The 25,048-nt window shown below is 52.7% G+C and overlaps 2 protein-coding genes across 2 annotated transcripts; one reads left to right on the forward strand and one right to left on the reverse strand.

Annotated features, from left to right (window-relative positions):
• Positions 1–325: 325 nt before the first annotated feature.
• On the forward strand, positions 326–3,838 carry VPS11 (Vacuolar protein sorting-associated protein 11; the record flags this gene model as incomplete). Its single annotated transcript, XM_065756140.1, has 6 exons — positions 326–619; positions 687–938; positions 994–1,113; positions 1,172–2,059; positions 2,112–2,447; positions 2,498–3,838. The coding sequence occupies 6 exons, from the start codon at positions 326–328 to the stop codon at positions 3,836–3,838; spliced, it is 3,231 nt and encodes a 1,076-aa protein (XP_065615380.1).
• A 1,636-nt stretch (positions 3,839–5,474) lies between these two features.
• Positions 5,475–9,034, reverse strand: N0V96_001136 (uncharacterized protein; the record flags this gene model as incomplete). Its single annotated transcript, XM_065756141.1, is given in 2 exon segments — positions 5,475–7,807; positions 7,822–9,034. The coding sequence occupies 2 exon segments, from the start codon at positions 9,032–9,034 to the stop codon at positions 5,475–5,477; spliced, it is 3,546 nt and encodes a 1,181-aa protein (XP_065615381.1).
• Between the last annotated feature and the right edge of the window lie 16,014 nt (positions 9,035–25,048).

Consider the following 25,048-nt stretch of genomic DNA (forward strand, 5'->3'; position numbering starts at 1 on the left):
ATGTGGTGGTTTGCTAGTGCTAGAAACCATACAAAATTCAATTTCGCTTGGAAAAGGACATGTTCGTTATCGATATCACGGTTTCAACGTTATGAACCCAGCTTCTAGGCGCACCTCATCTCGATTTACAACTGAGTGTTAGATGGTACACTTTGCTATTGGACATTGGGTTTGGAATCGGGAGCGGTATTGAATCACTCATAACGCGACAGGAACCTAGATATAATTCAATTGCTTGAATTGTAGCCTAAGCTTGACCCTATAAATATGAATATTCGATTTGACGTCTCACTCAAGATGCTTAACATGCTTCATTAACACAAGCATGACCTGCTTGATGGTCAGAAGTGTGGCTGGTGCACACAAGAACAGCTCATTTTCTGTGGCGCATGGCATAGGCCGGGAAGCTTTGGTCCTGCAGATTGAGGTTGCCACAGGCGGGTGGGTCATGGTCGGAGAACAGCGGCAGCGGCAGCGACAGCTACCAAAGCTCCCCACAGCAGCGTCATTGGAGCGCGAGGCACCGACGTCAATCAACAACCGCCGCTGCGCTCACGCTTGCCGACTTCGCCTTTCTCACAAATTGCTGTCGCTAGGAGATGTAGCCATGGCCTTTCAGGTTCGTTTACCAATCCCTCTCAAGCTGCTCTCTGCGAGCCGATGTACACTAACGACCCCCACTGAAGTGGAAGGCATTCGACTTCTTCGACGTCAGCCAGGTCCGGCTCGCCGACGAGGAGACCCGAGTCTTTTTCGAGAGCAACGAGATCGCTAGTGTCTGCTCCGGCTCCGACAGTCTATTTCTCGGTAGCTACGATGGATACGTTCGAATCGTCGGGTCGAGTTGGAAGGTGGTGAAGAGCTTCCAGGCTCACGAGCTCGGGACGATCACACACATGCGCCAGATCGAGGGAACAAGCCTGCTTGTTACGGTTGCTGTAGGTGAACGTAACCACCGCGAGATGAAGAGTGTGCGAACTGACATCCGAGTAGGAGGACCTCAGCAGCGAGCCGGTGTTGAAGATCTGGGCTCTGGACAAGCTGGTGAAGAAGACTAACATGCCGACTTGTTTAAGCACTTTGCAAATCAACAATGGCAGGAAGCAATTTCCGGTAAGGGACAACCCAAGCGGATATCTCCAAAGCATCATCTAACCACTTACTGATCCAGATCTCGGCCATCGACGTTCTCGACAACCTTACCCAAGTAGCAGTCGGCTTCGCGAACGGCACGGTGACCCTGATCCGAGGCGATTTGATCAACGACCTGGGGGCGAAGCAAAGGACGGTACACGATTCTGAAGAGCCTATCACAGGCGTGGAGCTTATGACGGATTCTCAAGATGTCACAACTCTATTCATCTCTACAACAGCCCGAATTCTGAAGCTTGGAATTTCGAGGAGGGGCCACAGCTCCCCGCCCAAGACTGTGGAAGACATGGGATGTCATGTTGACTGTATGACGGTTGACAAGAAGACAGGAGATGTGGTAGTTGCCCGAGAGGATGCCATCTACACCTATACCTTGGAAGGCAGGGGAGCGCCGCGTGCGTACGAATCGCCGAAGAGACTAGTTTCGATCTACCAGGATTACGTTGCCCTGGTATGCCCACCATCGGCTTCTACGACCGACAAAGGCACCGACACTATGCGGCGCCGCTTTGGAGGTGGAGGTGGAGCAGCGGACGCGCTCTTCAACGCATCAACGTTTGTCCTCCTCGAGCCGGACCTCAGAGTGCTCGGCCACACCCAGTCTCTGATCTCGCCATTCAAAGCCATCTTCCAAATATGGGGCGATCTGTTCGTTCTCACACAAGATGGAAAGGTCAACCGATACCACGAAAAATCACTGCAACAGCGCCTAGAAATGCTGTACCAGCGCAACATGTACCCCTTGGCCATTGAACTGGCGCAAAAGTCACGGCTGGATGCGACGCAGCAAAGCGGCATCTTCCGCCGATTTGGCGACCATCTCTATCAAAAAGCTGATTACGACGGTGCCATGGTCCAATACATCAAGGCGATCGATACTACTGAGCCATCGCAGGTCATCAGAAAGGTAAGCTTTCACAACCGGAAGGAATGGAGTGCAGGGAGACTAACAATCACAGTTCCTGGATACCCAAAGGATACACAACCTGATACAGTATCTTGAGCAATTACACGAACATCGCAAGGCAACATCCGACCATACTACACTACTCCTGAACTGTTATGCCAAGCTCAAAGATATCGACAAGCTGGAGGCATTCATCAAATCACCCGGTGATTTGAAGTTTGACCTCGAGACTGCTATCACCATGTGTAGGCAAGGAGGCTACTACGAACAAGCTGCATACCTGGCTAAGAAGCACGGCGAAATCGAGCTGGTCGTGGACATCCTGATAGAAGACTCAAAGCTGTATAACGAGGCTCTTGATTTCATATGGCATCAAGACCCGGAAGTGGTGAGTGCCATGCTTCTCAAATATTTTGACCAATTCTGACGATTCAATAGGCATTCCCTTGCCTTAAGAAGTATGCCAGAGTCCTGATAGAGAACTGCCCAAAGGATGCGACCACAGTCTTCGTGGACTATTACACTGGTAAGTACCGTCCAAGGCTACACTTTGTGCCGATTGAAGACAATGGAGAGGCTGTTGTAGCCGGCGGCATGGTGGCCGGTGCAGCAAGTGCCGTCCAGAACCTTTCCAACTTTTTACCTCTGCCATACATGAACACATCTTCACTCCAAAGCCCATCCACGCCGGGCAATGGAACAGCCACCAACGGCGATGCTCAAATCATCTTGAGTCCTGACGACATTCCTGCGCCGAAATACACCCCACCACCTCCTAGGACGGCTTTCTCGTCCTTCATCGACCACCCAGACGAGTTCATTGTCTTCCTGGAGGCATGCCTAGAAGACACAGGTCTCAAGGAAAGCGACAGGACAGACCTCTACACCACACTCTTTGAGATGTACTTACACAAGTCAAATGAGAAGAAGGGGGAGCAACATCGGGAAGAGTGGGAAAGCAAGGCGAAGAAGCTCATCGAAGGAGAAGATATCCCGATGGAGAGCTCCAATGTCCTGCTGCTTTCGCACCTTTCTGACTTCAAGGACGGCACAACCTTGGTCAAGGAGCAATCCGGCCTACTCTTTGACATTTTCCGATCATATACCTCCGCCAAAGATACTCGCGGGGCCATCAAAGCCCTTCGAAAGTATGGGCCCGAAGAACCACAACTGTACCCGGCAGCCCTGGCATATCTGACTTCCGACCCCCGAATTCTTCGAGAGGCCGGATCAGAGGAGCTTTCCGCCGTTCTCAACAAAATTGACAAGGATGGTCTCATGGCGCCGTTGCAGGTCATCCAGACTCTTGTCGGGCAGTCCGGCTCCTCGGGCGGTGTCGCGACAATGGGCATGATCAAACCTTACCTCCACGAGACGATTGAGCGTGAGCGCAAGGAAATCGCGGCCAATCGGCGCCGCATCTCGGCTTTCCGCAGCGAGACAGAACAGAAGCGGGCGGAGCTCGCCGACCTCGGCTCCAAGCCGGCCGTATTCCAGTCGACGCGCTGTGCCGTCTGCACGGCGCCTCTCGATTTGCCCGCGGTGCACTTCCTCTGCAAACACAGCTTCCACCAGCGGTGCCTCCGCACCGAGGGCGAGTGTCCGCAGTGCGCCAACGATAACGCGACGATCCGCGCGCTGCGCAAGACGCAGATTGAGACGGCGGGGAAGCATGACCTGTTCAAGGCCGAGCTGGAGCGCAGCGAGGATCGGTTTGCGACGGTGGCAGAGTGGTTTGGTCGCGGCGTCATGGGGGCGCCTAATGCTGACACTGCGTAGTTGGCCCTTTCCTTCCTAAGGGTTGGGTTGCCGTGAAATGAGGGTTACTGGGCGGTTTGGAGGAAAGGCGTGTTTCTAAATGTGGACCTGGAAGGGACTGACTACTCGCGGTTCATCTCAAGTCTGCTGTCCTGGACAGTTAGTCTCGGGTTGTGGTGGTTGTGGTGGTGGGGTGCCGGTGAAGAGGGATTGGTGAACACGTTGAGGGAAAGAAGACCGAGCTATTCTGTTTGTATCGCGTAATTACTGTCATCTTCATAGGTCGTGCCCTTCTTCTTTATGGGGTAGAACCGCTAGACACAAATACCAGATTCCCCATTAGTTTGAAGGATTTGACGCGGGTTGCTCATCTAGTGACGTGGATTGCAGTAGTTTGAGTGGCAAATAGGAAGCTACGATAAGGTAGGTAGTCTGTCTGGTAGAGAGGATTTTGATGGTCTGTTTTTTTGGCCACTACAACGATGGGGGGTTTTTTTTTCTTCATCTCGTTTGCTTTTCATCTTAATCTCCAAACTGTTCTTGTCACAAGGCGACGCAATGATGATTGCCGTCACAATAAAGTAACCTACTCGGATTGCTTCATCCACTAGTGACATTGTATCGCAGTCAGGTATGAAAAAGGGATACCAAGACACGACAAAAACACTGCAGGCACTGGGTAGAGATCACGAATACATTCTCAACAACAAAGCACTGATCTTTCATGATACGAGAAAATGTGCTCATTGCTTCTATCCATTCATAGACAAATCTTCCCATCGCTTCTCTTTCGCTATCTGTAGTTGGATATGGGGCGTGTACATGTATGATCTCCTCCACAAAAAGCGCCGAGAAACAAGAAGCGCCGTCCCGTCTGGGCGATAGAGTCGGTCCCAGATGACCAACCCCCCCTTCCGCTATTATGAACACAACCGCCTCCCGAAACCTCGCTGCCGATGCTAGGTTGAAAAAAAGTATTCAAACTTCTTGGGTCGTGGAAATGATGAACAGGCATGGCTACAGACCCCCCTATTCAAGTCTGACTTGCTGCGCTGCCCTCACCTCTAACTACAGACAAATGAAAAGCATTTAGGAAGAGTCTAATCGTCGATGCATCCTCCTCTGCCCCGTTACCCCCAAAGTCTCCTGTGATGGCCAATGGGCCGCCTTGTCCCCCGATGGACGATTTCCCCCAACCAGCCTCCCTCCCGTGGTCCCCTCTGTCGTCTCTCCTCCATTCGTAGCCACATGTCGTCGTCTCAGTCTGCTCTCATGATTCATCCGCCAACCATGGTGGCACATGAAAGAGAGAACCGCTGAAGCAAAAGACTGCCACCATTGCAGTTCTTCTCTAGATGGAAAGGAAGCGCGCTCGAATCGAAACTGGCGGCACAAACGTGCCAGCAGGAAATGTGCAATCTGATTGCATGCTGTTCTTGGGATATGCTTTAAGCAAGAAAATGGAAAATGAGTAGTGTTCAAGCAATTAAACACGCAGGCGGAAAACTCAGAAAGTCTCCCGACTGGACATGAATGCTGCACTAGGAAAGCCAGCCCGAAATCCAGTGTCAAGGTTGGTAAATGTATGAGTCGAGTTGGGTGTTTGAAGTAATGTACCGCGAGCTGGGTAGGTAGCCGCACGCTGAGCACGTTGAAATCAGTCGGCGCAGGTGATGACCTCTTCGCCAATGGCGACCTTCTTGGCTGTCTCTGTACTGGCAATGCTCGCGTTTGTGTCACGTCGCCTTGCACCGAAAGGTATCCGTTCGACGTGAGTACTGGTTGAAGGTTTCTTCTTCGCCTTCGCCATCAAAAGACCCTCATCACTATCACTGTCGTCATCATCGTCGTCTTGTGGACGCATGTCGGGACTGTGGTGAATGGGCGGCGGGCTTCTGTAGACCGGGCTGCGTGTGATGCGAAGCGGGATCGGACCGGCATTGAAAGACGCGTTATGTGTCTCAAATCGTCCTTGTTGCTCGTACTGTTCCAACGGAAATCCAGCCATGGGCTCCTTGAGGTATGCTGGAGGTGTCAGGGAATCAGTCGTTTCGAGCAAACTGGACTTATTGACAAGAGCAGGCTCCACAGGCTCAGCGTCGGAAACCGAGCTGGCACCGCTGAGAAGGGCAGGAAGCGAAGGATCAGATTGAAAGGCGAGCATCTCCTCTTTCGTGTGGTGGTTGACAGATGAGACGGGACTGGCTACTTCGCTGGGAATTGTGATAGGAGAAGCCAGGCCACCGATGGATGTCGAGCGTGAGGACTTTTCGGTATCCATTGTGCCCTCGCGAGAAGGAGGTGGCGGCGTGCCAAACAGCTCGTCGTCGGGCGAAAGAGGGCAAGGTACTTCGGTCGGGTCGATCACGGCAATGTCTGACCTGACGTCGTCCGGAGCCTGTTGTGTAAGACTTTCTGCAATTTGCTTGCGCTGCATCTCGCTTTTGGCGCGGGCGAACGACTCGGGAGTTGACGTATTGTATGTGCGCGGTGGTGGCGTCCTGGCCTCCGGTATATCCCGCACACTTTCGATCCTGTGTGCTGTCTGTGGTCTCTCCTCTAGGTCGGCCGTGAGACGCTGGTTCTCGTAGATGTTTGAGTCCGACTGTGGCTGGCCATGCTGGTAGCCAGTGACAGATCGAGACGAGAAGAACAATGGTGAAGCTAGGGCGCTGGTAGCCTGCTTCGCCTTACCCAAGTCCACCGATCGCATAGCTCGAGGCTTGCCAGGAAGGCTAGGCATCCTATGAAGGGTGCCGGGTACACTCGCCGTGGTGACGCTGACTTGTGCCGGTGCGCGCTTATCTTGGTCTCTGAACACGCCACGCTCGGCTGAGCGTGCACGGAGAGCTTCCTCTGTCAAGGCATCGTATCCACGTGTTTGCCGCATTTCCTTAGACGGATCGTCCAATGTGGAGTCGCCGGTGAAAGGCGTAGGAGGTTGTGTCCTGACCTCGGGTAATCCAGCTGTCAGCGTTAAAAAGCTATTGCCATTCGATGGGCTTTGCGAGTATCTCTGGAAAGGTTTGTAGAATGATGCTGTCCCAGGAATTGTTGACTGATCTGAAGGTGATGCCGTGCCACTGTTTGTCCTAGAGTCGTTGTAGCTGTTCTGAATAGCATGTAAAAGGGCAGCCCCTTGGCCCTTGACGGGTTGAGCGATAGCCGTAGCGAGAGGGTCGTAGGGAGATTCGTAGGGAGAAACAGTCTCACTGTGGACAAGAGGATGGTCGGAGCCGCCAAAAGCAAAGTCTTTGACGTTGGAGAAATAGTCTTCACTCTTGAGACTCTTTCTGCGTGCTTCTCTCGAGTGTGGCGTAGGCGGTACGTTGAACATGCTATCCCCAGCCGAGCTGGCAGCACTGCTGGCAGCCCTTCGCCTTGACCGGCTATCGCTTCGATCCCCTAAAGGGTGCATCAACTTTCCAACTGCCTTCTTCACAGTAGATCGTGCGCGTTCCAGGAAGGCAATAGGCACGACAGCGCGGGCTGCCTCCTTGTCGTTAACCTGGACCCGCCTGCCCGAATTCTTGGCTGGGTCAGTCTCAGCCAACCATGCTTCCACATCTGGGATTCCTTTTGCAACCCAGGCATGGGTCTTGATATCTTTCAGACGAATTCGCTTGTCCGGGTTTTTCGTAAACATGTTGCGTAAGAGATCCTGCAAAATGGGGTCGATATTCTCGTAGGCAAGTTCGTTATCGTCCCTGTAAGGAGGCCCATTATGCCGCTTGAAGAGAGATTCAGAGTTGGGAGGGGTAGAAGGGTCGACTGCCCTAAGGCGTTTTTGGGGGATGAAGACATCCTCAGTAGCAATTTTCCGAAACATCTGCCACTCATCTTCAGCCTGGAAAGGAATACGTCCGTAGATGAGGCAGTAGAGGGTTACGCCAAGTGACCAAATATCGATCATTTCGGAGATTTTCGGTTGTTCCATGCGGTCCGCGTCAGTGTAGCACAGTTCAGGTGCGAAGAATGCTGGGGTGCCAACTGTCTTGGCCAACTCGAGATCATCGTCAAAATCTTTGCTTCGGATTCTGAGACTGTCTCATCGTCGGCCTCGCCTTCTCGGATGGGACGGCCAAAGTACGAAACACCAAAGTCGGAGATCTTGACGCGGTGATCTTTGGTCCACAGCAGATTGGCAGGCTTGATATCCCTGTGCACAACACCTTGGTAATGCAGGTACTCCAGGCCTAAGACAGTGTCTCGGAAAGTCGTTCTTGCCTGGTCGATGGTAAAGCAGGGAACGTAAGAAAAGTCTTCAGCGAAAGGGTCGTGCATCCGAGTGTTCCAGTCGACCGAGGACATGTGCGAAATGATGGAATCGGCCATGCTAGGTGAACGACCTCGAAAGGCGGCGTCTTCCATGTAGGCGCCATACATGGTGCCATCGAGTGCGGTAGCTGAGCCTGGGTTGCTTGTCTGCAGCGGGCCTGGCGTCTCAATGTCCTCGGTGTCGTCGATGGCTTCCTGGTCAAAAACGGCGTCGCGAATCGACTTCACAGACTGGGACCGCGATGGCGCTCGAGATGTGGCCCGGGATGCCTGCAACGAATTGGGCTGTGATCCTTCGCCTCCGAAGAAGTCCATGGCTCCTAGATCATCCCTCGAGGGGATGCGGGATTGCGATCCACAACTAGCATCGTCAGAAATACCGTGCTCGATACTCCAGTATTCATGTGTGTTCATGTTGGCTCGAGACATCTTTTCCCGCTTTTGCTCCCGAATCTTGTACCTCTCCTCCATGATCTTTTCGTAATGCTCCTCCTCTGGGGTCAGCGGCTGACCTCTGGATTCTCTCTCGATGCGACGACGCTCATGGTGGCAAATGTGTGGTAGTCCCTTCTTTCTCCAGACAACCTCGCCTAGCTCCACGTGTTCGAGAATCAGGTAGATCTTTTTCAACTCCGGGTCGTCGATAATCTCCAGCAGCGAAACGACGTTGGGATGCCTCATCTTCTTGAGGATGGCGATCTCTCTCATCGTCTTTTCCTGCGGGGACATGGCCATGACCTTGCCGAGTCGGCGTCTTTTGGAGTACCGCGGAATGATCTTGATAGCCACATTTTCGCCCGTCTCGAGATTTCGGGCAAGCTTGACCTTCCCGTGCACGCCTCTGCCAATTTCTTCGATAACTTCATACTGATTGATGAGCTTGCGGCCGGTGATGCTGTCGGAGTCAATCAAGGCTTTGTGTGTCCTGGTCACCGACATGGTTAGCTTATCAGATAGTCATCCCCTTGTCGCGGGGCCCGCGGCTGGCCCCCGCTGTCAATTACGTAGTCACGATACCGCCTCGACTGGTAAAAAAAAAAGTCGATTCACACAAAGGCTCTGTTCAGAAGACGGCGCGACCACAAAATGGCATAGCAAAGTAAAGATGAGCTATACTTACTCTCTGACTTTGTGGTTCTGAAGTGGGTGAAGGTAGGGACTGCTCGTCTCGACGTTCGGAGTGTTTGAGTCGGACGATGCATGGATCGGAAAGTTCATTTTTGGACGCGGGTTTGAGGGACTGAAAAGTCCCGGAGAGGTCATTGGCGTGCTAGCGGAAGACCTCAAGGGCAGGGTATTGCAAGTGGGCGGCACAAGGGCCAGCAGATGAGGGTTGTGAGAGTTCCTCTGGTGAGGAAGAGACTGTTGTTGGTCCATAGTATGCGTGGAAGCGCTCAGATTCGACTGTTCGTGAAAGTCTCAATCGGCGACTCGACATAATGAGGAGCGTGGGAGAACGAAGAACGAGGCTCGCACGGCGGCCGAGAAAGAGATCGCAACGACAGTTCGGGCTTCAGATTGCCATGATGGTCGAAGCGATTTGATTGTGTGGTGTAGGCGTAGATTTGGGTCGGGTGAGTGAAAAGAGGTCGAGGAAGGATGTATGGATCGCAAGGAGCCCGCGGTGACAGAGGGAAGGTTTGGACGAGAATTTGGGTCGTTGTGGTGCGAGGGAGAAGGATGGTTCGCAGTTCGCAGATTTTGTTGTCGGAAAGTCGAAATAGTCGTCGGAATTCGCTAGCAGAAAGGCAAAGGGCTGAGGCAAGACGCAGGCGGGACGCAAGATGAAGTAGGTAGTGTGAGTCGATGTGAAGTCAAAAAGAGTTGGATGGATAGACGGTCGAGAGACAAGACCGAAGAAGATCGAAAGGTTGGCAAGGCCTGGTACTTCCGGGGGGTGGACGGGACTAAAAGACGAGGGGAGGAACAAGACGAGGGATCTCAGTCTTTTTTGGTGTGGTGGGTGGGTGGGTGTGGATTTGAAAAGCCAAGCAAGGCAAAGCCAGGCAAGGTTGGGAGTGAGGGGAGGCAATAGTGCACAGTACGAGAGTACCTAGCGCGCGAGCCAGAAAACCCGCGGAGCGAGAGGTCGGGATGTGTGTGTGTGTGTGTGTGTGTGAGTAGTGTACGTAGTGAGGTAGGTATGTGTGATTTGATGGATGTGTGGTGTGTGAGAGTGAGGGAGAAAGAGGGACACAGAGAGAGAAGTGTGAGGGAGGGAGGAGTCCGGGGTCGGGATCGGGATCCTGACTGTGTGAGAGTGAGTGTTCCCGCTGCCGGTGCTTGCTGCTTGGTGTTGCGTTGGTGACTGAACGGGGTTATTGGTGATAATGATGGTGTGTGGTGAGCGAATTGGGAAATGGATGGGGAACAAGAAGTTTGGCTTCTCTCTATTCTTCATCTAATTTTTTCATCTATTTTTGCTTCTATGTTATTTTTATTTTTATTTTTATTTTATTTTATTTTTTCATTGGGGAGAGGGAATATAGGCAGTAGTAGGCGCTGCAAAGAGTGGGACATAGTGTACATACACACATACCTCACATCAAGCAGCGCTTTTGGTTTCGGGTCGCTGTGGATGGTGGAGACTGGAGAGCGAATGGAAGGCACGACTGATCCCAGACAAATCGACACTGGACGACACTTTCTGCTGCTGCTGCTACTGCTGCTATTGCCGTGCCTCTGCTTTTTCTCAATCTATGCTCTACCCCGTGTGAATTTACTAAAGCCACCCTGTGTGGGTGTGTGCGTTTGTGATAGAGACGATTGGAGGGGGGAGCCGGAACCTGGAAAGGTCAGGAAGGAGGGCGGCGGCGGCGGGCAAAGAGGAATAACCGGGTCTGGTATTCCTGGGAAGACTGATTAGCGACGGGACACAACACAAGGACATGACAAGACAAGACAGGCCGCAGGCCATGCTGCGTGGGTAGGCGCGGCGCTCGCAGTGGGGTCCATTCAATGTTGTAGATGAGCTGGGACTTATTCTCCTACGAGACTCGAAGAACGGAAGTGATGAGATACGGAAGTCCAAGTCGCTACGGCTGCCCAGACCGGGCTCTCACTTTGCTCTGCTTCTTTTCCTTCTTTCCGTCCAACTATTGAGGTGCCCTCGCTCTTACGCCTTTGCGATTCGAGAGATCCATCCTCGCTCGATATTAGCCTCGCGCTTTTGCACAGGCCACCGTGCAACATTAGGACGGGATGGCGGGAAGAAGAGGGATGCTGCGAAAAAGAAGAGGGCCGGGAAGGAGGGGCGCCTGCACCTTGCGACTAATGTACAGTGCCCAGAGGGATAGAAGACACGGTATGCGCGTCTATGCCTTGGGCGCGGCCAACATGCTCTTGATTGGCCCCGATTGCATAGGAGGACCTTATCTTGAGTGGGTCATCTGGATTAGGACTGGCGTAGTGCTGGGGTGATGCTGGTGGATATCCGCACAGGTCACCGCCTGGAATTCCACTCCTTTTTGCACAGATCGCTGCAGAGATAAGGAGCATCCGCACCTGGTCACACAATGGAACGAGGCGCAAGCACGGCCCAAGGCACGTTCGAAGCCATGATCCTGCAGCGACTTCCTGACTACCTACCTTACCTTATACCCAGTATGTACCTACTTCATTGTACCACCCTCGGGTACGTTCTCACTGCCGCACATTTGACGTCCAGATATCCTCAACACTTCCAAAGTATTACTGCTCACATCGCGTACGTTGCGTATCAATTCATTGCAAAGTTCATTTGTCCGATTCATCAAGGCAACAACATTACATCTGGACACTGTGGCACAGCATGGCCTGACGGCCTACGAACAGCGCGCGCAGCTCACTTTTGCGTCCCAGTAACACCTCGCAATGACCCAACAGAGCAACCTTACCCTGCAGACGCCATGCAGCAAAGGCTACATACAACGGATACGCATCAAACGGGACTTGGCTCTCTCCCATCTCGTCCCATCATCACGAGCAACCAAAGGTCGTTAGCAGCTCATATCATCTCAGAGGAGCCCTGTGGCTTCTCGTCTAGGCTCTGCCCGATGCGGCCTGGCCTTCGTCGTAGCCTGTTCGCGTACTCCGTACGCCTCTCCCATCTATCTGAAGTTCAGCTGCGATGACATGCCATCATCTTCAAAGTCCAGGGCAGTCGGCCCAAAACTGACAGGTCGAGACATGTAAGCTAGCTCAGTTCAACTGGGACGTGCAATGCAGAGCCAGCCAAGGGCGTGGCAGCCACCTACGGTTGACACAAACCCATCTACAGTGTTTCGAACCGCCCATCTTTTGTAGCTGCCACGCCGTACGTAGCATAGCATACACTACGTAGAAACTATGGGCAGCTCTTGGGTTGGGTTCCCAACATCTATCCATCTGCGACCTCATGCTGCACTCTACTTGCCGACATCGAGCTCCGTCGAACCCGCCCTAGGAGCGTTTCGATTCTATTTTCTATGTGTTACCCCCCTCCACCATGCCCATTTCTTGCAGTTCCTTGCCTCACCCTCACAGGAGCAATCAGTGCCTACACTATGGCATCCCTCCCTCGAATCTCGATGACGGACTGTGCTTCAGAGAATCAAGAAAATCCCATACAGTCCAAGGCTCCAGTCAGGTACAAATGGATCCTCATACGACCCGGTAGCCGCACATGCCTCGCACCACGTCGCTTGCTCCATCTAATTGACCTCCTGCATGCTTGCATAGTTATGGATACCGTGCCCCAGTTCTGAGCGGTGTTCCTTGCAAGAAAGAGACAACTCGCACACCTGAGAAGTGAGAACAGGTTGTGTGCTGTCTTGGCCAAGCCAGGAGAGGCAGCGAGCTGTGGGCATTGGCAAAACTGCAAAAGCCAAAAGGCCTGGCGAGAGCACAAGGGCCCAAGACGGATAGGTGTGCGTGCATTGGCAAGGATGGCCGATGTTTGGCCCGTGCTGCGGCTGCGAGTTCAAGATTCGATAAAAAGAGAGTGTGAGACAAAATTTTGGTGGCAGTCCCTGGGCTTGGCTGCTTGGGGGCTTGAGAAGACAGAATCGCGGCAACAAAAAAAACCACCCCTCGAAAAAAAGAGAAGCGAGCGGTCCAAATTCTCACCATCCCGAGAAAGATACGTACCGATCCAGCTTCTGAGGGCCAAAGCGGGGCCAACGGGACCACAACCAGAGCTGGGGCAGGGGCAGATGGAAGCAAGACTGCAAGACTGCAGGAGCAAGGGCAAGGGCAGCAGCTACGGAGAAAGGGAACGAGGGACTTCCGACCAGGTACCTTGCCTTATCGCGCCATGATCTGCATCTCGTCATTGGCCCGCTGGAGCCTCTCACCTTTTTTCGCGACATGCGCCGACGACGAGGCACGTACCTGGGTAGTGTATTTCTCCCCGCCGTTGACCTGGACAGTAGAAGGAACGAAGGACGGCAAGGTAATCTCTACCCAAGCTCTTGCCGTTTGCTACGGGACGAATATAGATACGTACTACAATACACTTCCGGCACCACAACCCTGAGCATCCGGGAGAGAAAAAAAGAAAGAAAGAAGCCAACGACTCCTTATCCTCACCTCACCTCACCAGTCCATGAGGTGTGTTGGAAGACTGTACAAGCCATTCCCAACTCCAAAATCCTTCGGCATTAAAGGGTTGGGACACACTTCAACGACGCCTTTGGCCAAAGTGCCTCGCGAGGAATGCACCCATGCAAGACACAGTGTGACACGCGTGATGCAGATGTCATTGACGAGAAGAGTTATTTCAGTCAAGTCTCCGGGCTGCGGCAAAGTCTGCGAGACAAGCACGAAGTTGGCTAAGACTGCAAGACACCAAGACATCCAAATACCAGCGCTGGCAGTGCGGCATTGACAGCGCCAGTTCGAACAAAGGAACCGCCCATCGACCTGCGCCACGCCTTCTCGCGTGCTGTACGTGTCTGGCGCCTCTTCCCCCACATGTCTTTCCCCAAATCTCTACGAATACCTTCGGGTAGTACACTGGGTATCTGCCTTATCGATATCATACCTACTCATCTTTTCGGCCGACTCTTCAACCTGGCGGCTAACATGTCTATGACTAACACGGCACATTGGGGGACAAATCCCACCTCTTCGGTCCCAATCATTCAACAATTTCTAGTTGGCCGATGCAAACACACAGGACCAGCGGCCCAACCCGAACGGAGCCTGATCCGTCTTCGGGCAGTTGGCGTCTTTGTCATTGCCCGTTGCCGTTGTCAATGTCACTATTCGGTGGCAACGGCTTGGACTCCGATCCAGACTCCAGACTTCAGCTACCTTACAGCCTTCCCTGACGTTAGGCATTTCCCTGGTCCGATGTCTCCCTAGCTCCCGGGGTTGTTACCAATTTTCACAGGCGGTTCTCGATCCCCGTTCATTGAGCCCAAGTCCCGCGCTGCCGGCCTAAACGTGCGTTTCCACAACCGACCGATCTTCTCCACCTGCATCAATGATCACGGTGCTACAGTTACACATTCGCAGTAATTGCACTACCGGCCATCCAATGCGGGCGTTGGAGAATCTACACAGTACGAAGTACGGGCAGGTGTTCTAGCGGTGGCCGCCGTCGGCGGCGGCGACTATCCAATTGTTCGCGGCGTAGCGGCCGAGGTGCCGGCTGCGTACTTATGACGAGACATGCTACAGGCTACGGCCACAAATTGCTGGCCATGGAGAGCACGGCCTGGTCTTGTTGGAAATGGCGCGGAGAGACCATCGACCATCTGGCAGATGAGAATCTAGATTTCTTGACGTCCTCCTTCTAGGGCTGTCGCGCCCGCAAGCCTGACGTTTCCTCAGGTCACCCTGCCGCACACAAAGAACGCGCGCATGGAGGTGGCTCATCCCGTCTTTCTTTGACAAGGTCCGACACCGACGGGCGGAAACAAAACCTTGATAACACCACGAACAGACGATTATGAGCAGCGAACCTAGGTACTCTTTCTTCGGCATTGGTCGAAATCGAGCATCTGGAACTGGCTTCTCCGGTCACCTCTGAACAACTGCAGAGTCAGCTCTACAACCAAAAGGCACGCACATGCAAGTGTCCTTCTCCTGGCTCACTGTGCAGCATGGCCATTGGATGCCAGAAGCCCTCTGCAGCGCTCATTTGTCGCCTGGTTTCGGAGCTGCATCTCTCCTGTCTCTGCATGCTTCCTTCTTGGACGCCACGAATAAGACCCTAATGCGACAACCGCATCATCCTGGAATTGACTTGGACGACGGAGAAAGCCACTGCCCGGCAGTCAATTAAGTCGCAAGAGCAGTCCAATCTTCCAATCCATGTACCTATTGGACATTCCTTGGCGGGTACATCTGGCCATCGGGGAGCATTCGGTGGCAGCAGCTATAGCGACGAAGGGGACGTCCCACCACATCCTCGACTGTAGTAAATTATCAACACAACAGTCCAAGACGCAGTCAAGGCTTGGCACTGGCTTGACAAGACGCTGATGCCGTGCAATGGCCTGATGTCCTGCAATTTCTGCTTCCAAGCTCGTGAGCCACGTTCCATCGGACACATAAACATCGCAGGGTACCTTGGCACTTGATCATTGGTTTCGACCATTGAACGAGCAGCAGCATGAGGCACTCGTTGTCAGTCGAAGGGATGCTCGCCTCAGCAAGCAACCTTCGCCACTGGTACTTTAGACTGTTAAGCCTTTTTACCTCCGTCAAACACCGCTCCATAGTCCCGGGTCATCAACTGATAATTAACAACACGGCGTCCGGCGATCGAGGCAATAACTACGATTTCCTCCGTTGGCATGGATGACGGGGCTAGCTTTCTTTGCACGCCAGATGAGCCAGCCACTCAGAGTCGGGGAAGCTACCAATCGATCGATCAGGGGCGGCGCTCGCACCAAGCCAAAGTGAAGCAGGATAGACCCTGGCTCTGTTATCGACGAACGACTCGAGCTTTGCTTCGTCGCCGGTAGTGCCGCTATCGTTGACTCCATTAGTTTGCTGGACTCTCGTGCTTTTATTCCTCGGAAGAACTGCTCCTCTGTTGCAACTCGACCTGCACCGACTCCCGAACTCAGCCCTCGGAAGACGCCAGATCAAGCACGATCGTCAACTCGGCGGTCTTGGAACTACCCTTATCCATGCAGCAAGCGATGCTAGCATTACGGTTCCATCGTCAAAGTCGGAGCGGGAGATATGTGGAGTCGCTGATGGAGCCTCCATCACCGTCACACTAGGTATTGTCTTGGGTGGAGACGCGGCGCGGACGATGCTTCCCAAACATCCAAGTTCCCTCACCTGTCGTTGGCCACGGCTATTCTGCTGGTTTCGTCGAGGCCTAACGGTCTCCACCTACCGCGCAGCTTACATCATTGTCATCACCCGCAATTTCAAGGACGAAAATGACTGTGCACAACGCTTGAGGAGGGAACGTGGAGGAATCATGGACATTCAAAGACAGACCGTAGAATATCACGAGTTAACAGCAGGTTACCAGGTTTTCCTTAGCTCGTATTCAGCGACGAAAAAGCGCAACATTACCCAATCATCCGCCATACCATTTCCTGCTGGAAGGTCTCTCAATGCCAGGGACTCCGCGGAGGTGTTTCTGTGTCAAAGTGATCAGTCAAACTGTTGTCAGAATCGTGGCATTCTGAACGGCCGGCCAAGTCACGCGACAAGAGCTCAAGAGACTGCAGGACAACATCGCTCCTCCTCTCAAATTGTGGCGGTCCAGTTGCCCACCATCCAGGCAATGGCCTGAATAACAGAGGTGATGAGAGTGCAGGAACCACAAGCCTGGGTCGTCGACGGCATTAGCTTGATCAACAATACCACTGGAGTTGCCGTGCGATTGGACAATGCGTTGACAACCAAAGAAAGCCGCCGAGCCAGCTCTGCTTCTTACGAGAAGCGATCGGACTTGAGGTCAGCTCGTTCCGTTAGCTTAGCCGATCCGGATTAGCATCGCTGGCCGGCTGGCAATGCCCAGTCTCGGGAAGAGACGGCACCACGGAGAGCCACATACCGCTGGCACAGTGGCGCGTTGACTTCTCGTCTGCGGCATGCGCAGTGCCTTTCCGGAACCAACGCTCGTATGCAGAGATCAAAGAGACCACGGCGCACCGGGCCATAATCTCCAACAAAAAGCCCGATGCCCATCAATCTCAATTGTATACTTGTGAGCCGGCCGTAGTCGAGACTCGAGACTGGATCGACTCGATCCAATGGAAACCTCACTACATCGCATGCTTAAAGTCAGGTATGAATATTTCCGGGACCTGTTACCCTCCCTGTCTAGCGCTTCTGGGACTTGTGCCTCTGCTTGAATGTATCGACGATCACTGATTATCCCTGGTCAACTCGGACACAGCGCCGCAGTAGTCAGGCCCACTACGCCGAGAAGATTTCGACAAGTTGGCGTAGTTGGATTCGCAAAGTCGTCTCGTTGCACCTAGTGCTTTAAGATGCAAACGCGGAAAGTATATCAATCAACTTGTACCTGAAAGTGAAAGTTGCCGTATGTTTTATGCCTCTAGCCCGGCATCCTGCACAGATATTAGCAGTGAAGATGGAGCATACACGGGCCAACTCTTATTATTAAAATCTGCTATTGAGGCACGCGGATCTCGTCTTTGGCTGAGCTTTCTACGATCTCGGGCCAGAGCATCGTTCCACGACATTCAGACCTCACTAGCAGCCCAAACGCTCCAGGACCAACTGCCCTGCTCGCTTTACCCACGCCGCTGGGCGGGCGTACGAATACTCTGTACTTGGGACTGGATCATGTACGAATTCACCACCCGTCAGGCCCAGCCATGGGTAGCCTCCAATAGCCGGTCCACTGCTGGTCGGTGAAGAGCAATGTGTGAGGCAAGAAATGGGTGCATCTTGGGCCACGAAGAATCTGGGCCGTAACGAACTCGGAACCACTGACCAAAAGGGGCATAAGGGACATAAGGGTCCAAGTTCCAGAACGGTCCACGATGTGGCTCTGCTTCTCTGATGGGCAGAGCCTGTCAGAGTGGAATGAGATGGTACCTTCATTGCCGTGTCTCCATAGAAGGTTCGCGAGACCCACTGAAACAAGTGAAGCTCACGATGCTTCGGCTTCCGCACGCCTCCAGGGACAGCTGGGTGGTCTCACCGGTGAGCTTGCCTTCCCTGCAACGAACCCGAAAGAAACGCCGACGTGGCAGGAGAGCAGGGGCTTGGGACCAATCATCAAACAAGCATGAGGGGCATAAAAATCTCACGATAGCTTCGCTCTGGCGTTCCCATCCGATGCCCGGGGACGACCCCCCTTCCTTGGCCACGGGGTGCAAATCTACTCCAAATAGCCCGGTCCAGACTAGGGCGGCCAGCCGCGAACTGCGGAGAAGAGGCCCAGAGGGAGGCAAGGCCGCAAGGGCGTGGGCTGCGATTGTCGGCGGCTTGTCCGTCAAGAAACCCCCCAATCGCTGGGCTGGTCCAGCTTTGCACAGGGTCCCTGACTCCGGTAACAAACGCGGGCATCTGCTGCTTGCGGCGTAGCTTGCAGCGAAACGAACTACAGATACATGTCGCAGGCCCAAAGTGCATCTGCATCACCATCCATTCAATTACCCGACTGCTCGTCGGGTTGCAGATAAGAGCGACAGACAACAACAAGTCCCAAAGAAAAGAGGTTGGGGAAAGACGGCATTGGTGTCGTGTTGTTCGACCATGAAGCACCTGCGCAATCAGCTGCCCAAGCACGAGTCCGTCGTCGTCAACCTCTGCCACCCGAAAAGCCAGAGTCTGAGTCGTGGCTTGTCTGTCTCGCACACATACCAATTTCGGCCTCTGCTGTCCGGGGTAATTTGGTATTGGGGTGTTTTATTTTCTTCGTCCCGCCGTAAGCGACAGTGCCATTGATGCGCGGCCACCAGAAGGGAACGCGCGCACGTCGAGAAGCAACACCATGCATCATCCTATCTGCAAGTCAACGGGAGCTAAGACATCCAGACCAACACCAGTCGTCGTCCATGATCCATCCCAGCTGTCGTTCACACACAAACAGAAGCAAGTCTGTCTACTTTGTTCGTCCCCCTTCTTTTGCTAGTATAGAACTCGCCTCATCGAACGTTAATCCCGTAGGATCCAAGGACGGTCGTTGGTCGTTTGTGTCGATCACCTCGATGCATGCTCATAAGGTAGCCTCCCCAAACGACATGACGTTTCGGCGACGACGCTCCCTTCTCTGTTAGACTGTTCGAAATTCGAACTTCTCTACGAGTTTTGGATGATTGGCATGACAACACGAAATAGTCATTCTGTGAGCTAAGCAGAAATCCTTCTGTGTCGCATTCCCTGACTGCTCGGTTGCCCCAACTTTAACGGTCGTCCTTCGTCCCAACAGGGCACCAAGCAGAATATGACTGCTCATATCCGAAGGTTCTCTTGACCTCCGCCGTTTCAAAGAACACCGGCCGGCATCTCTCTACGTACGGCGTTGCAGTCAATGGCACTTTACTCCGTTCCCTTTTTTCTTTTTGGACTTGAATTTTCTCGCTCATCGCCCCCTGCTTCCAGCCATCACACCTCATGTACGTGGTGGAACTCGGGGTTTAGCATGTGCCTCGTCATATTTCTAAATGCTCCTCTCCGCATACCGTCCGCCATCATCTTACCTACTGCTTGTTGCCAGGCTGGCTCCCTTCTCGCCACTAGAGCGGCTTACGCGCCTCCGGTCCACGCTCTTTGAGCTGTGTGCACTGGCTTGCTTGGAAAAAAGTGTCAAAATGTCAGACGTCTGGGGAAAAGTGTGGGAGGCCGGAAGCCGCTCGACTAAAGTAGCGGCGGCAGCCATGGGATCTTCTTTTTCCCCAGACAGACAGCTGAACAGGGAAATTCCTCTCGTCGGTTCTCTTTTCTCATCATGGCATCATAATTGCTCGCTGGCTGACGGGCTAGCTTTACCACATGGCGCAGGGCATCCCACCATGTCTAGACCATCAAACATGTACTGTCCAGTAATACCAGCTGTTCCCACCCTCATCACCCACGGCGAAAAATAAAGGGCTGATCTCTGTCTTCGGACCAAAGCTCCGTTGACAGGGACTTGACTCGGTGTTACGATCACGCCGGAGGAAGAAGTCGCTCGCAGTTCTCTGGGGAAGGAAACTCTATTCAGGAATGATGCAAGACACATGAGGTTGTTATTGTTGTTGTCGGTTCTGCACAGCTCCAGCACCATCCCCGCTGCCCTGCCTGCCTGCCCCCAAGGGCCCAGGAAAAAAAAAGCAACATGTGAATCTGGGGTACGGAAAGGGTGGTGGTGGGAGGAGTCGCTGTCTGGAGACCAAAAATGCGGAATGTGCGGAGGGCCGTACGGTCGCGATTATTCGTCGAGACGGCGTTCCGTACAAGTGCGAGGGAATCACACCGATTTGGCGCTGACCTAAGATGTGATTGAATCCTCTCCCAACAACTCCATCTTCGCTCATTCTCGGTGTTAATACTCTATCGGCATTCAAGATCTGGGCAATGGGGCAAGTTGATTGGCTTTCCACACCGGGCGACCACTTTTCCATCACCCACCAGGGCCACCCCCCTCCGGGCCGGTGTGCAAGTTTGGTGCGTCGACAGCTCGAGAAGTCAACCATATGCAGTGACTTACATGATGGGCTACGGATACATACCTTGAGGCGAGAGGCCTAGCCCCGTACAAGCCGTGCTAGCATACGGTTCCCTTATCCTCCGCAGTTTGGCCTGCCTTTGCCTGCCCACACATCCATACGTTGGACCCGATGCAACCCGCACCTCCGGGTTCTCCAAAATGTCTCGGTTTCGCAGCTTTGGATTGGCTTGTTTTAGTCCATCACTTATCGCAGGTGGCCAGGACGAGAACAAGAATACCGGAATACAGGTGCGAAAAGGGAACAGAAGACACAACGGCGTCGACGGTGATCGGCGGAAATCAGGGTCATGGCTTCTCTGTAGGGTGACATGCGATGGGGGGGAAAAGGCCCGGTTTGCTAAACTGATGTGCAGTGCACATCATCAGTGTTAGGAGTGAGGAGGATGAGGGGTCGTGATCTTTGACGAGATGAGCAGATCCAACGCCTAGCTCGTAGCCGATCAACTCGTTTTCACCCTCGCATTGCATGCGCGGTCGCGGCGCAGCAACCCACCTAGATTCTGGGCATTTTTCTGCCTGTTATCACGGTTTCTGTGACATCCGGTGAATCCTTTGACCAGGAGATTTGATGGCTGGATGGGCAGTTGCGTGGTTGCGTGGTTTACAAGCTCAGAGCTGCCCCCCTCCCCGGGAGCCGTCTTCTCACGCTTAGGCCAGTGGAATGAGTGTGCGAGAAGTTTGGTTGGTTCGGGAGTGTGGGCATGAGCGGGTAGGTGCCAGTCGGATGGGCGAGCTGTGGTTCTCCATGCTTTTTTGCTGCACGTCATCCTATTTTCGCCGATGGTCTGGTCTAGTAAGGTCTGGGGTTCTGGGGTTCTGGGGTTCTGGTTCATCTGCCAGGACCGAAGAGAAGGGGTGCGGTGCTGGCCATGAATAGCAGACACTTTTTTGATATCGAGCTGATTTGCGGAGTACAGAGGTACGTCTGTTTCTCTCTTATTCCTCTATTTCTCTGACTGACTAGACGTCCGAGACATGGAGTTTCGTTCTGCTGGTGTACACATCAAACGACGATGAGAATGATGACTTTTTATCAGCCGTCTTTTGTGTTCTTAGACCCTGCATGACCCTTCCTCCCTTTCGGAGCGGATTTACTCGTGGTGGATCAAGGTTGAGAAGGAGGAGGGGGTGATGGAATGTTCAGTTTGTCACTGCAGAAATTCCAGAGCTGGTGGTGGTGTCCCACCCGTCCCCCATTCCTCCTCCTCCTCCTCCTCCTCCTCCTCCTCCTCCTCCTCCTCCTCCTCCTCCTCCTCCTCCTCCTCCTCCTCTCTCCTCTAGCTCTAGTTACACAAGAAGGGTAGCACGAAGGGGAAATGATTTCTTTTCGGGTGAGGAAGAAAAAAGTGATGAGAGGGGAGAAGATGACGATGATGGAAAGGGACGAGACGAGGCTGGAGCTTGGAGGAGGAAACTTTGTGTATACACAGAGTATAGGCATACATGTGATGGTGTGACGAACACGGGGCACACAGTCAGGGAAAGCGCAGTGCGATACGAAAGCAAGCCACCTATACCATTTCAGTCCCTAGTGAGACCGCGAGCGACCGAGACATCCGCAGCGACAAGCAGTGTGTAGTCATTCTTTTTGGCCGGAGACTTGGGAAGACTCACATGTCGATGGGGGGGTACAGACACACGCCCATATTCACTTGTTTCCTTATCTCTGGACTCCATCCATGGCTGACTGGTTTCTACCTACACAGTGAGGTACTTGCGCAACAGACGCCTAAGCAAATATGGCAGTGCCACGAAAATGGGCGAGAACGAAAGAGAGCCCGAGTGAATGGTTGACGCTGACGCGAGCCTAGTCGTTGCAGTCCTGCAGCCACACCTTTTTTCTTGTCCCATCTACACTATGTTTACTCAACCTGATGCCACAGGTGATAGACGTACTGTAGATTCGTTTTCCCCGCCATGTCAAATTGATCTTGGCAGGTCTTTTTTTGGGGTCTCATGAGATTGGTGGCTCACTAGGCAGGCAGATAGATAGGTAGGTAGGGTGCGTTCCTATCTCTCCTCTGCCTCTCTATATCTCTGTTTATTCGTCTTTTCAATGACCCTTTGAAAGGTGTTGGCACTTACATCAGCGTGTGAGGAAACGTTCCCTCGCCCCTTTGATTTATGGTGCGTGTGTGCTACCTTACCTCGAGGTAGCTAGATCCGGACTGAAGGGGGAGGCGTAACACAAGGAATTCCAGGTTTTTGGAGCAGACGGATATACATGTGAGGGAGGTGGCTTATTTCAGGGTCTTGATCTTCGGTCATGCTAGATAACGTCAAGTAGAGTAGGTCATCGTGTGGCTGGTCGCCTTTTGAAGAAACGAACACGGAACGTCTTACTATGGTACTACTTGGTCCATGTGAACCACTGCTGTGGCAAATGAGACTGTTAATGTACGAAAACCCAGAACTTTTTGGGACTGCCAACCCTCTTTTTGGAGGTGGGAGGGCGTGACTTGATTTGGAGATGTCTCATTCACCAGCCCCTCCCCCCCTCCCCCTTCCTTCCCGCCTCGTGAGCCCCTTCCTATCGCCGGTTTAGAAACTCGTGATGCTAGATGGGCAAACCCTGGGGGAAAGTGCAGTGAATATCGCGGATGGGATAGTAAGGGGTGGTATGGGAGGTGGGTAGTGATCAGGATTGTGGCACTGTGGCACTGTGGTACACCCACCAAGCCGTTGCGTTTTTTTCCCAATCTTTCATCAAGTTGTATTGTTACACCGTCGGAAACCGCTTCGGAAGTGAGGCGGGAAAAAACTTGACCAGGGGTGCTTGATGTCTCAGTTCAAGCCAACTTCGCAAGTGATTTTTGTCTATCTTTGTCTCGTGTTCGGGGGGTTTTACATTCGACTCCTTCTTGGAATGTGAGGTCTTGGAGTGTTGAAAGTTTTTGAGACCCGTCCTCTGACTTTACTGGGTTGGAAACTATTTGGAAAAAGAGAGCGTAGTGGGTGAGGATCGTCTTGGTTGTTGTCTCATTGCTTTGCTGTCGATCACATTTGATATCGATGCGGTGAGAAAGGATGAGAGCGGATGTTGTGAGTGATGGGGATGGTTGTTGAAACGTTGCAGATGTGAGAGATTCTGAGAAGAAGATTGGTGACTCATGGGCCAACTGGAATGTTTCGCGTGTCTGATGGTTTACTTGAAGTTGTTGAGAGATATCGTTGATGCAATTGTTTGTGATGTATCGATGATACGCGGAAAGGAAGTTGGGCGCTTCGTCCCTTCATAGTCCTTCCTCTCGGTCTTGCCGGCAGGCTCTCATCTTCACAGCAGGGTGAGCGATATCACCACAAACTCCACTAAAGACAATTTGGAACTGACTCCTATTACTTCGTAAGTAGCCCAAACATAATGTTATTTATGAGCGAGGTATTATGAGCCATTAACTCCTGACACAAAGTCGAGCCAACTATTATTATCAACCACCTCGAGTGGCTCAAAGTCAGATGTCGATTCGACCAAATATACTGCCGCTGTTCAGGATGACGGCCGAGCAGCTATTCACTTCGACACCAAGTCAGACACTGCATCTGGCTTCCTGTCGAAGCAGATCGATGACCTGTCCAGACACTCTAAGACGTCTGTCATGGATTACACAGGGAATGGGGATAAACCCGGCCCTAGGAAGGTGTCGGCTGCTCCTGAGCGGTATATTGAACTGACGAAGAAGAATATCATTGGTTTCGAGATCGCTATCAACCGCTTGGAGGGGAAGTTCAAAAAAATGTCAGGAAATGTGAAGGGTGACAGAGGAGGGGCGATTCGTGGCCTCCAGGGCCTGGGCTCTGGCGGCGGTAAAGCCATGGCTGACTGGGTCCAGGGACGAAGCGACATGAAGGAGTTGGCAAGAAAAAAACTTGAGTGTTTTGCATCGGAATGGAACAAATAAACCATTGGAAAATCGTTTTTCTGTGAGGTTCCACGTTCTAACGTTCCACGTGCTCGGAAATGGAAGCCGGACGTGCACATTTAGAAAGATAGACAACTAGGAAAAAGGACTGAACATAACTTTAGGGTTATTGTAAAGGACCCTGGTAAAGGAAATGCTTCGAACAACACGTATGTACTTTAATGATGGAGAGATAAGTAACAATGATGAGATGCTATTAATTACGGCTTGCTAGGCACGATGTGTTGCTGCAGGCTCGTCATCCTGGATGTGGTATCATACACTGCTCTGTCTATCCTGCCTCGCAACTTCTTTATCTTACAGGATTACGTTTTATCAAGGATGACATCAACTCACACTTGAAACTGGCTTACTTTCCATTAACCAGCACAGAGTTCAACCACTCTCCCACGGTCAACGCTTCGCCGTGGT

The sequence above is a fragment of the Colletotrichum fioriniae genome (assembly GCF_027942845.1).
Source record: "Colletotrichum fioriniae strain IMI 355084 chromosome Unknown scaffold_1, whole genome shotgun sequence".
Lineage (NCBI taxonomy): Eukaryota > Fungi > Ascomycota > Sordariomycetes > Glomerellales > Glomerellaceae > Colletotrichum > Colletotrichum fioriniae.